A 13,662-nucleotide genomic window follows, 5' to 3' on the forward strand; every position below is an offset into this window, starting at 1 on the left:
AATGGGGGCAGTCTATCATGAGGGTGTGCTTGAAGAGGCAGACACATATGGTACTGTTCAAGACAGGACACATACACACACACACTGAAGCTTGCATTTTGACATTTTTAAACTTCTAAAGAGCAGCAAAAGCAGGCCTGAGGGCTAAGTAGGTTCTCTCAATCGATGAGGCTCACTAAGAACTTCATGGTTCAAAGGTTACAGCAGGGGCATCATCTTAGTTCACCCCTGTACACCACCCTACCCCCACTCCCACCCTTACCCACTCCCTAATGAACTGAATCCTATTATGTTAGGTCGGAAAGCTTGAGTTTCTTGATTATGAAAACAGTGAGTCACACACACTTGATTCCTATTTTCCATCAAGAATACTTTGGCAAACATGAACTTGATGGTGGAAACTACCAGAATAATAAAGAACTCACTCACACAGTTTTTAGCTGTCTCACTCACCAGGGCAGCAGACTCTGTAACAAACACAGAGGCAGAGCCTGTGGTATCAGCAGGATTGGGGCAATCAAGTCATCTAGGGAAGACCGTGGCATCTTCCCTGACCACCATGCCTAAGCTGTGATCTCTCTACCCAGGTGAGCAAATGGGCCCGACTCATCTGCTAAATGAAGGAAGCCTCGGAGCTTCCAACTTCAGCAAGCTCTGCTGCAAACCCACCTCAGCAATGTCTCTGGGAGAAAATTAATATAGTGTTTCAACAGCAGGCTTTAAGTCCCTGTGTCTGGGGGTGAAAGTGGGATATATGGAAACTCTCCTAGCATACAGAAGCATTGTGAAGATGGCTGTGTAGTTAGTAGTCTGGAAGTGGGGAGCAGCTGTGAAGTCCCCCGGCAGCTGCAGCTTCAGGACCTGGGACAACGGGAGCTGAACACCTGCACTTTGCTCAGCAGGGAGACAGGAGTGGAAGAAGCATTCACCCAGTTCTGGATCAGGCTTAGGTTATATGAAGGGAGCTTCCAGATCCCAAACTCGGGATCTACACTGACCTATTTTTTTTTTCTTTTAAGATTTATTTTTATTTCTGAAATATGTATCCGGGTGTGGGTATATGCACATGAATGAAGGTACTTGGGGAGGCCAGAGATGTAAGATCGCCTCAGACTGGAGTGGGCTCAAATACATATCCTCACACATAGATCCAGATACATATAATTTAAAATAATAGAAAATCTGTTAAAATATTTTATCTCAAGTGCATTCTCACATTAAAACATATGCTCCATTTCTGTTGATTTAATGTAAAGGAAAATGGTGGCTTATGGATTTTGTTTCTCTCTCTCTCTCTCTCTCTCTCTCTCTCTCTCTCTCTCTCTCTCTCTTTGGTTGACCATTGAGGAAATGGAAATACCTTGTAGGACTGTAAAAGCTACTGTCTGGCTTTCTCCAGTGAAGAACCAAACACGATCTATTAACCTCACTGGTCAGAAGCCAGAGTGGACATTGCATAAAATGTACTATGAGTGTAAGGAAACCAGGACTTCTCTGACTCTGCATCTCACAGTCTCAAGGATGACGACTCCGCCAGCCAGCTGAGTAGAGCATGACTCATGCTCTCGACCTGCATGTGCCTCTGTTTCCTGCTTGACATTTACAAACAACTGACTTCAAAGCCATTTCTAGGCACAGCATGGAATGGGGCCACATTAATGGTTGAAAAGCAACAGCCTCCTAGAGGGAAACATGAACACATGGTGCCCCATTGGTAGAAGAGCTTCAGGGGGCACTGTGTGGGGTGGGTTTAGAAAATCTGTTACTTTAGTGATCAGCATTCCTTTTGTATCATTTTGTTTTAATTTTACCAAACAACAGATAAACTAGCTCTAAAGTGTGCAGCAATGGATTAAAAACAATAGCAATTTCTTACCAAATTCCTTGGGCACTCTGATGGAATAGATGCATATCTGACCAGCTGTGTAGTTATGAGGGTAGTTCGGTGATAACACAACCCCTTCCGATCCTGTGTACTGGCCTCCACAGGGTGCTGCAAACAAAGCCAGCCAAGAGTGGTAAGCTGTGTATGTGACAGTGGGCGTTGCTGCAGGTGACAGGTGAGCCCTGTGGACAGATCTGGACGTGCATAGCCTGCCCATCTGAGAACCAACACAAGTACCCATGTCAACAGCCAGCCCTGCACGGTCAGCAGGGGTCACGGGAGCACCAAGCAAAGACCCACACCAGGAATAAAAGCTTTCCACTCAAACAAGGGCTGATGTTATTATCAGGATCTGTCTGCAGAATGTCAAGTGACAGTGAAAATAGTTGCACTACCATTACTAAAAATAATCGTAAGTAACTGGACAAGAAGAGAGATTCCCAGCATCATCCAGAGGGGGATCAGTCATCAGACTTATCTAAGAGATACAACGATCCCATCCGTTGTTAAAACATAAAGAAGTGGCCTTCACCTTTTAAAAGTTTTGTTTGTTTTAATTTTGTCTTTCATGGATACCTTTATCTGGCTGCTTTACATGAGTTCAAGACAAGATTAAAGACCATGACCAGATAGTGAGGGAAGAGATAAGGGGGAGAGAAAGTGAGCATATCATGGAGTATTTGTGCATATATGTATGTGCATATATGTGTGTACGTGTGTATGTATTTGTGTGTATGCACATGTATATATGTTTATGCATTTGTATATGTATATGTGTATATGCATGTAGATATATGTGTGTGCATGCATATGTGTATTTGCATGTATGTGCATATGCATGGACATTTATGATGTGTGTACGTGATTGCATATGTGTATGAGTGAATTTATGTGTATGGTGCATATGTATGCATATGCATGTGTGTGTACATGTGTATGCATGTGTATATGTGTGGATGTGTGCATATATATGCATGTGTGTATGTATGTGCATATGTGTGTATTTGTATACATATGCAAGTATGTGTGTGCATAAATGTGTGTATATATATGTGTGTGTATATATGCATGCCTGTGTGTATATATGTATGCATGTGTGCATTTGTGTATGTATGTGTGTGTATAAGTATGTGGTTGTGTGTATATATAAGTGTATGTGTCTATATCGAGATGTGTATATGCATGTGAATGTGTGTATATATGTATGTGGGTGTGCATATACTGTGAGGTTATATGAACTTTTCCTCCTCCTGATGATCTTACTGATTTGGTTATTCATTTTTTGGGTAAACCAGAAATCCCTTTAGCTCATGTGGTTAAAGCTGGATTTAAGCATCAAGACACTGGCATCCAACTGAGCCCCAGTCACTTGTTCAGTTTGTGACTTAAGTCACCAACACCGGCATCTTGCATGTGACATCAGGAAGGACTGGCCCTGTTCTTCCTTTCAGCTGTGTGGCTGGGGATCAAGGCACCAGGACCAAGCTTCCCATAAACCCCTGGCCCTTTCCACTGTCCTGTACCGTGTGATGGCTATTTATCTTAGGAATACCACTGCTGAATTGAATTCACAATTACTTCTAGGATGTGAGAAAGTTCAGTTTCTTACTAAGATCCTTTTCTTTTTTTTTTATTATAAATATTGGCTTACACTTAAATGTGTAAGTTAATGAGTTTCACTACATACACATATTATACTTGGTACTTTGATCAGAATTTCCCTCCCCACTCCCTTCCTTTTGGCCTCCTTTCCATTCATGACATTATTACAGTTCATTTATTCTTGATATGGCAATTTTCAAGAGGTTTAAAAAGAAGAAATTAAAGATGGCCTGTTTAATCTGTTCAGTGTTAATTAGCACACTGTTAAGTCCTAATGGACAAACAGGACATTTTCCATGATTAATAAACTCTGTAGAATGTGGTAACAAGAATGGGAAGGCACTTGCTACTAACCAGAGAGTTAATGACTGTTGGGAGACTTCCCCCAATCCTGCACTGCATGACTTGGCAGGTTCATTGATTACCACAGGACAATAGTTCACATTTCTGACAGCTTCAACACACTCAAGGCCAACCAGGAAAGGCTTAACCAACTTAAACAAACCACATCGTTCGTTCTGATATTTTCTTTCAGAGTAGTTTTATTGTCCCCAAATAGCTACCACGTCTATGGTGCTGGTCAGTTAACACAAGCTCATTTGGGAAGAGGAAACTTTGATAGGCAAAAAGGCTGCCTCCATCAGACTGGTCTGTGGGAAAGCCTGTGGTATATTTGCTTGATGGATGGGGGAGGGTCCAGGCCACTGTGGGCAGTGTCATCTCTGGGAACGTGGACCTGGTTGGCTAACAAAGCAGGCTGAGCAAGCCATGTGTAGACTTCCTCCATGACTCCGTGCCCTTTGATTCACTCTGGTTCCAGGTTTGGCCTGACTTCGCTCAAAGATGGAGCACGGCCTGAGAGTTTGAAGCTGAAATTAACCATTTCCTCCCCAAGTTGTTTGTGATCCTGGTGTTTTAGTACCAAAAATAGGAACCCTAACTGAGACAAGTATTTTACAACTTGTGAATTGAAACGTTAATTCCCCTTTTAGATGGAGGGTATTTGTGTATAATCTCAAAATAGAAGTTTCCAGTGAGATACTGTGACACTGGCCATCAGTGTTGACAATTGACTGTTTCCACCTCAGCTACATCAATTCAACCTGGCTATTTCAGAACAAGGTTTGCTTTCTCAAAAGCTTAGGAACCAAATTTCTAAAATTAAGTATAAAGGATGGAAACCTACTTTATTTTAGCTCAGTCATATGAAATCCAAACAGCCCATTTTGCAAATACCCCATTCCTCTTATATCTAACTATATCACTTACCTACCAATCTATCAATCTGTTCATCTATCTATCTATCTATCTATCTATCTATCTCTATCTATCTATCTATCTATCTATCTATCTATCTATCTATCTATCTATCTATCATCTATCTACCTACCATCTATCTATCATCTATCTTATTTGTCATCTATATTCATCTTTTATTTATTTTTTTAATCTTCATCTCTTTATTAAGAAGCTTCTGAAGCATGTACCTCCTGTGGATCAGATGGAAAAGTGAACAAAACAGACACAAAAGTTTCAAATCATCTGAATAAAATAAAAACATTGCCTTGTCAAACACAATGAGAACATCTAAGTGACTAAGGACTGTCTTAAGGACTTAGCCGTAACTGCCTAAGTCAGTGGCCCCCATCTTAGCTGGGAATTATATCCTTGGATTGTGAGACTGTATTTACAATAAAATATTTGACAGAAGGAAGGAGCGAAGTTGAGTCAGACATACCTTGGCAGGCAGGTAGTGCCCGGTCCCAAGAGGGCTTCCCATCAGCTCCTGTCACACACTCAATGGACGAGGGATCCACAATCTTATAGCCAGAGTCACACTGATAGGTAACTGTGGAGCCCAGTTTGAAGTCTGTCCCAATCCTTGTCCCATTCATTATGTTCCCAGGATCAAAGCAAGCTTCCCGGGGCTTCTCTGAAGGAGAAAGAACATGTGTGCATGACTGCATCCATGACTACTTATTCTTTTTGTTTCTTCACTTACTTCACTCAGGGCCCACTACAGTGTCCAGCATGGAAACACTTCTTAGAAACACTCACCCATCAGCTAATGACCATGTTAGCTTACAAGTTCGCAGCTGGGAATTTTTTTCCAATAAGTAAATGATATTTACTCCTTTAAATTGACAATTTTATTACAGAGTGATATAAAGTTATTTTCACATAAGCAAAGCCAGGGTGTTTGTGTGATGTGCAGTTTGTAAGTTGTTGAAGGTCTAATTGGTGTGCATTTTAAAATGGATTGAGGAAGATTTGAGGCTCGTTTGCCAACTTATTCCTGACCCATCCCACTGGGAACTTGTCGCACACTATTGAAGACTGATAATTTGGTTTTACAAAAACGAAAACTGCAGATTCCCTGTAAATCAAGTGCATGTTCTCATGGCAACATAGACAGAATCGAGTCAGAAACTCAGAAAGTGCTCTGAATTACTGTTCTTAGGGCCGATACTGTGCATTGAAGACTGTCAAGCTTAGCAGGCAAACGACATGAGTGACAGCTATTAAAGAGGACATCTGGTGTGTGACAGCTGCCCCATGACTTCGTCCTCGAGACTCACTGAGGGTGTGCCACATGTCAGTCTGAGCTGAGCTCAATGCCAGGTATTGTCATCGTTCTTCGGTGTAAGTGCTAAAAATCTGGAGACCAGATCCAGGCAGGGCACTCACGAGGACACACTTGTGAGCACCAACCCTGTAGCCACTGACTACAAGGCCCAGCCTTGGTGTCATGTAAACTCTGTCTGAACACTCAGAGTTTGTTACTCTGCAATATTTTTCACTTTCTACTTCAACAGGCCACTCATAATATCAATTAGTCAATGAATATCTGTCTATAACCATGTGTTCTATGAAATTTTAGATTTGATTCGTGCTTCATTTACTAAACATATCTTTTTTTTTTTTTTTCTTTTTGGTTTTTCGAGACAGAGTTTCCTTGTGTAGCTTTGTGCCTTTCCTGGAACTTGCTTGGTAGCCCAGGCTGGCCCCGAACTCACAGAGATCCGCCTGGCTCTGCCTCCCGAGTGCTGGGATTAAAGGCGTGCGCCACCACCGCCCGGCTACTAAACATATCTTTATTTTCACCTCTCCATGAAAGGGCCTAGTGAGGCCAAGGTCTGAGGAACTAAACTTCACAGACTTTCCAGTGGGTGTTACAGAAGGTAAAGAACACTATTCAGCTCAATATTATGGCCGTCTCTTTGGTGGTGTAGGAGGGATGGGGCATAATGAGGTTATTTGCATTGATTTAGGCTCTCGGATAACTTCAAAGCCTAGAAAAGCATCTAGGCTCTTTTTCTTTTGGTTTGAAAACTCTGCCTCTATGTAAAGTTTATAAATGCCATTTCTTTTATCTACTATAGAAATTCAAGTGTCAATCATATATGTAAGGTGCTTTGGAACATACAAGTACAATGCTGAATTCCATTTTGTATTTTTTGTCTGGGATCAAGATTGATGATGTTACTTTTATTTCTTCCTGGTCACGGTCAGCATGTCGTTCATCACCCAACTGAGCGATTGCATGCATTAATCTCAGAAGGAAAAGTGATATGGAGACTGTTAGGTATGCAAGAGAGAGAAAGGGACCAAGTAGGCTTAGAAATACACCCAGGGCTTGGATGACATGTAGTTAGTGGGAAAGGAAAATATCAAACAAATATCACATCTTGGGGAGTCTTATGGGAAGTACAAGAAGCACATCTTGCTATTTTATTCATTAGTTTTCAAGATTTTCAGTTACACTTTTAACACTCTGTGGGTCAACACAAAACAAGGGAAGATTACCTGGTAGACATTCTCCCAATCTATATACTATGTTATAGCTGGATGCACCATAGACACTGACGCTGTTAGGATAATTTATTAAATTTAAAAGAGCAATTCATGTTTACATACTTTGGTCAACAACATCAATTTATCTGAAAACTGTTCCCTGCTATTGGTGGTCCCTTAGCAAGCAGCTGATAGACAAAGATCAGTCTCTATTTGCCTCATTGAAAACATATTAGGATATTCCAAATGCTAGCTGACATTCTCATAAGTCTTTATAGTAGCCTTAAACCCCATATAGACCACTAAATATTTAAATAGATAAGGAAAAACAATAAATAAAACTGTCTATTTTTCATTGTTTGTTTACTCATAGATGTCAAAGTTGCCCCATTTCATTGTTTATCATTCAAGATATGGTAAGCACAGATTTGCTTTCAAGCATCATCCTTGCCTCACTAAAAGGGGAGCATTTCCTGCTGTGTCAATCAATGTAGACCCATGGCTTTGCCTTTCTTTCTGATTCTCTTTTGCTATAAATCTCTTTCAGACCCCTGTGTGGCTTGGTAAGATGTGGCTTACACAGCTCTCTACTTCACACTACTGATTGAGAGTTGGGTAGCTGGTTTGTCTTCAAATGACTGCATCTAATCTTGTGGTTCTATTTACCGATTGTCAGTTCCGAGAGCTCAGTGATAAATCACAGACCCCTTTCTGGCTTACATTTTGCTATGTTTTCTAATTAGATGGCTTCGTACTGGTGTGTATTTTTCTGTTGTTCCTGTCCATTCCACTTAGGAATACCTTCACAAATCCCTGCTTTGTATAACAAATTGGTGTTACATGTAGGGCTCCTGGGGTGGCTGCATGGTGAGGCTGCCCTGGGAACCCTCCTGGCCCATCATATGTAGCAACTGTCTCCGCAGTTTGTTGCACTCATGCTGAGATTGCCCCCCCCCCAACCATGCAGTCACAGCAATTCTGTTGGCCCCCAGTGAGGCTTTCCTACTGACTCTTCAAGAAAATGTTTCAAACATTAGGAACTACAAATACCCAATTAAAGGATGACTGTTTGGAAACAATGAACCCAAATAAAGAGGTCTCCTTCACTTCTGGCTATTAACGTTATATACTTGCTTTTAGTGGACCCTGGCTTGAGTAGCTGTTTGGGCTGTAGCTATAGTAGACCAGAAAAAGACTTGGTGAGGGTCATCTAGGGTCTTCTGAATATGAGTGCCATTTGATGAGGTGCTACTGCATAAAGGCCATTCTCATCACTCCCAAGCATAGCTGTTTCTACTCCAAAGGCATAGGCTCAGCCATACCGTTTTAACCATGCATTTTAATACAGATCCTATGTTTGTGCATTTTGAGATCGTAAACATTTTTTTAAGTTAGAGCCTTATAAAGCAATACAAATCCATTAAAATGGTGACTGAGATAAAAGGCACCTTCATTTTACTTTATAAATTTCACTACAAGTCTATTTACTTATTTTTACCTAAATCCTCATTATGATTGATGATATCAGGCTAACTACTGTCTAATTATTGCTGTGTCTTAAACTCTCTCTTCCTTCAGTCACAGGAATTCATGTTGCAGAATAGCATTTGTTTTCATGGATTCCACAGCAAAATGCTCAGGTTGGAGTTGTTTTTGTGTGCAGCTTTTTATGTTTTCCTTGGATTGGATAGATCACAAATCACCTGTGGGCTGTGGATTTGAGTTTCAGAGACACGAATATTTGTCTGGATCAAAGTTTCTCATCGAGTATGTGCTCATGGGTGAGGAAGACACAGTGGGGGATGGATAGCGCCCCAGTGGGAAAGAGTGAAGCAAAGCTATCTCAATGAATTTAAATCTAGGCATCTTAAGAAATGCCAACACATATCAAAATAATTTTTAAATGTCATTGGACCAGTTATTGAACATGCCATAATCTATCCTCAGGTGACAATGCACCCAGAAAAACCTTTTTCCTGCTATTTTTGCCTCTTTTTCATTCAGAGATAGGAATAGGTTTTTTTAACACACAGAAGCTGTGATTTTCTTTTTCCAAAAGACCACACACACACACACACACACACACACACACACACACACACACACTCATACATGTAGGTCAGGAGCACATGTGTTTGAGATATAAAATCTCACGAAGAAATGCTGACAGCAGACATCACCCCTGACACAAGGCAAATTTCCCACAAATCCATTCCGTCACATACCTTTAAATTCAATGGCAAACCCCGACAGGCCAACTGAAGCATCGCTCCTGAATGCCAGGAAGAGGCTATTACCACTGCTCTCAATTCTCTCTGGGGCTTGAGAGCCCTGAAAGCTTCCAATCAGGGGGCTGTTGGAGTCCTCCCCTTCATAGATATGCAGGAAGTCATAACTGGGCTCCATGCTAAAACTACAGGAAAAGAGAGTGTCACCTGAGTCCCCAACACAAGCCCACCCTGTGTCTCAGAGTAAGCTTTTGCGAACACATTACGGTTTAGTTAGCTATGATATAATAATTTAAATTATTACAACAATCAAACTTAAACACAAACCAACCACCATGCTAAATTAGAAGTATCATTTGTAATAAGCACTATCAATGTTTTGCATAATGGCTAACATATCCAATAGTCAACAATTTTAAATGGAGCTAAAAAAAAGTTATAGTAATATGGGTGTAGCACCCTTTCCCTATTCCTGTGATTTGCTAAAGAAGGGCAATTTGAAAGAGACTGGACTCAAAAGAGATAGATTCCCATGGAATCTTGATTATTAAGTGGACATTTTGAGATTTAAAATGTATGTACTTTGCACTGCTGTATATTATAAAAGTTAAAAATTAAAAACCTCTCACTGTTTTTTTTTTTACATTAAAAACTATAATTATCTTTGTTTCCTTGGATAAGTGAGCCAGTGTTTATGGTTCCTGCCTGGGCAGAGAACAAATATTTCTCATCATGTACCACATTGAATATTCCAACCAATCTCTCTCTTATTCCCTCATTCTCACCCTCCTTCCCAATTTCTCTGCTTCTCTCTCACTCTTTATTTTCTTTTCTAATATCAACATCTATTCCAAGTTAAGACTTGAGTCATCTGTTACCAAGAGGCACAACATCACTGTTATCCTAAAACATCTATTTGTAAATGTATAAATTTTTAAAAGTAAATTTTATTGGCAAATTTGCTGCCATCAGACATGATGGAGGAAGAGCAGAGGGAGGGTCCAAAGCTTAGGGAGTTGGTAGAATCGCAAATGACATGTGGGATTTTATTGGAAGAATAATTTTAGTCATGGTCATTTTTATGAATAATTCTAGAATCTACTTGTGTACCATCTCCAATGTCTAGCCAGGCTGATTATGATCATCATTATCTACTGAACACTGAAATACAATCAGACTATGAAAGAAAAAAAAACACATTCTGTGCTGAACATGCTTTAAGTATACAATAGTTTGGGCATGGAACCATGGTGTTTAATTTACAATTAATTCCAATGACTTTTGAAGGCTTATTTCCATGTATCATAGCACTATATACCTATAAACCTTAACTTCTCCAGATCTAACCCAGTCTGTGAAGTGGGTTTGAGTTCCATGAATGAACATCACCATACGGTCCACAGGGACAGCGATAAACATTGCTCCCCATAGTCACCAATATCAGCATACATTTGCTGTGGTCCTAGAATGCTCTCCTCCAATTTTTCTCATGTCAGACTCCTATCCTCCCTACAAAAGCATATTAGAATTCAGTCTTCTGAGAGAGTCCTGTGTGTTAATAGAGTCCTCTGAAGACTTGGGTTGGTGTCTACATACAGGGGCCTCAGAAGGACATCTTGGGTTCCTCCTGTCTGAGCATCCTTGTTCCTACACAGCATGCTATCTACTTCCCTCACACCACATGGACCCTGGGATGACAATCACAGGATGATTCTCATCTTAGCACACAGACTCTCCAGCTCAGAGAACCTATCAGACTATGGAACTAAACAGATAGGGAACAAACTAATCGTTCACAGGGTCCAATAGTTGGAGGATACTTGGGGATTATTTGTGTTGTCCATCTTTCAGAGAGGTGTGTAAGACACAGCAAGGAACCTTTCTTTGATAGATGCCCTTATTTATTATCAAATGGAATGTTCCTTGGTAGCTTTGATCATTGATCACTGCCACAGGGGACGTGTGAAACCGAGTAACGAGGCTCTGCTTGTATCCGATGGGCACTTCACTCTATCTCCAGGAGTCAGATGGACATCAGGGTTTTAGGGAAGGTCTACTAGAGCAGGCTCACTCATTCTGTGTGCTCTCTGATTGTCCTACAAGTATTTGTTCCTTTGGTCATCCGTAGAAGTACCCTGGGGAGAAAGTGCCCTATTAACTGACTGACACTCAGAATCTCAGACCCATGGAGGCCAGAGGTTATGGCCTGGCTTGCTCATATCTTGCGGGTCCAAAAACAGCCTAGCTGGATGCAGGGCTATATTATAACCCCCAAGTCCCACCTATATGACTATATGTCAATGAATAAGGCCCTGTGTATAAAAGGTTCCAAACCTCCCCCAAAGATCACCATCACTCAAGGGTTCAAGCATGAGTAGGTAAAGGGCCTTTCACATTTACGCCATAACCACAATGGGATGGACTTTAGTAAATCATTATGGTACCAAACTTTTATCATCTAGTGTAGCAGGAGCGACTGTCCATTTCTTAGACACTGATATCTAGAATGAAAACCTTACAGCAGGCAAAGTCTGAGGAATCTTTTGGTTTTATGTCTACTTCATCCCAACAGTTTTAAGGATGGTAACAGCATTGCTCTGTGCATGCTGTGGAAATGAATCAGCTTTCACAGACTGCAATGAACAGGACATTGAGGTGGCATTCCTCTGTCAAGCATCTCCACGGCATGTTTTTTACCACTGGGCCGAATATTCTGCAAATGAGGCCTTGATGTACAGAACACAGCGTGGGCTGGACGAGCAGTGTGCGAAAGAAATTCATGCATGTCTTACATGCAGAGCGCTGCTCATCAAGGCAAAAATCTCTTAGCTCCTGCCACCCTGCCTCTGACTGGGTATCTGCTAGACCTGTCAAGTTGGACACTCTGAGGTGACAAATGTAGTGAGTTGGGTATGGCATTAAAATCCTACTGAAATGAGGTAGTCTGCACCAGACGTACCTTTTGAATATCAAGGCAATGACAAAGTCCGGGTTCACCTTAATTCTCCAATCACACTCTTTCCCGGGAGGGTACGGCTGTGGGTAGTTAGGGGATAAAATCACTCCAGCTGGGCCTGTCAGATTCCCACCGCAAGCAGCTGTCACAGAACAAAGTCATAGGGGGAATGTTAGAACAGAGGTCCAGAAGGCTGAACATAGGCAAGGAATGTTTTCTAGAAAGGCTGCAGTTGTCAGCACGGCCATCTAAGACAGTTGGCCTACACATGTTGGGACAAGTTATTAAAACCCACAAAGTCTGTACCTTTAATTGTGATCCTTGAGGGTTTTATACTTCATCTGGTTTTTAGAGAGAATTCTTAAACATTTATTTATTTATTTTTGAGGCAGGTTCTCGTTCTGTAGCCCAGCTGGAACTCACATTGTAGCTCCAGCTGGCCTTGAACCCACCATGATTCTCATGCCTCCCAAGTGTAAGGATTACAGGTGTGAGCCTACAGCCCCCAGCCATGCTTTATATGCTTACAACTGACAAATAAAATGTCTTTTAACAGCTTAAATTTTATTTAAATTAATTGAACAGTTACTTAACCTTCACACTCTTTATGCGTGCACACACACACACATGTGCATGTACGTACTTAAACTCAAAGCTATATAAAACCCTTCTTGAATGTCACCATATGATTCCAATGATTCTGCTGTCATTTCTCATCCATTTATGAAGTCAGTGAACCCTCTAGAACACAGGCTTTGAGTGACATAATGACCAGTCTGTCCATTTTCTTTCTTTCTTTTTTCTTTTCTTTTCTTTTCCTTTCTTTTCTTTTCCTTTCTTTTCTTTTCTCTTTTCTTTCTCTCTCTCTTCTTTCTCTCTCTCTTTCTTTCTTTCTTTCTTTCTTTCTTTCTTTCTTTCTTTCTTTCTTTCTTTCTTTCTCTCTCTCTTTCTTTCTTTCTTTCTTTCTTTCTTTCTTTCGAAACAGGGTTTCTCTACGCAGCTTTGTGCCTTTCCTGGAATTCGCTTTGGAGACCAGGCTGGCCTCGAACTCACAGAGATCCTCTTGCCTCTGCCTCCTGAGTGCTGGGATTAAAGGTGTGTGCCACCACCGCCCGACTTGTTTTTCTTTATGTTTAATATCCAGGACACTTCCTTCATCACAAGGAAACAGCTGTTTAGTAAGTAATTGCATCATA

General features: G+C 41.0%; 1 protein-coding gene across 1 annotated transcript in view; it reads right to left on the bottom strand.

The window, feature by feature from the left end:
• Csmd1 (CUB and Sushi multiple domains 1) overlaps positions 1-13,662 on the bottom strand; it is a 1,301,483-nt gene that overhangs the window by 183,151 nt on the left and 1,104,670 nt on the right. The window contains exons 27-30 of the mRNA XM_028882070.2: positions 12,470-12,608; positions 9,508-9,695; positions 5,226-5,420; positions 1,877-1,993 (exon numbers count right to left, since the gene is read on the bottom strand). Coding sequence (XP_028737903.2) covers positions 1,877-1,993; positions 5,226-5,420; positions 9,508-9,695; positions 12,470-12,608 — 639 coding nt within the window. The remainder of the gene's footprint in view (positions 1-1,876; positions 1,994-5,225; positions 5,421-9,507; positions 9,696-12,469; positions 12,609-13,662) is intronic.

This window comes from Peromyscus leucopus, chromosome 17, assembly GCF_004664715.2.
Source record: "Peromyscus leucopus breed LL Stock chromosome 17, UCI_PerLeu_2.1, whole genome shotgun sequence".
Taxonomy (NCBI): domain Eukaryota; kingdom Metazoa; phylum Chordata; class Mammalia; order Rodentia; family Cricetidae; genus Peromyscus; species Peromyscus leucopus.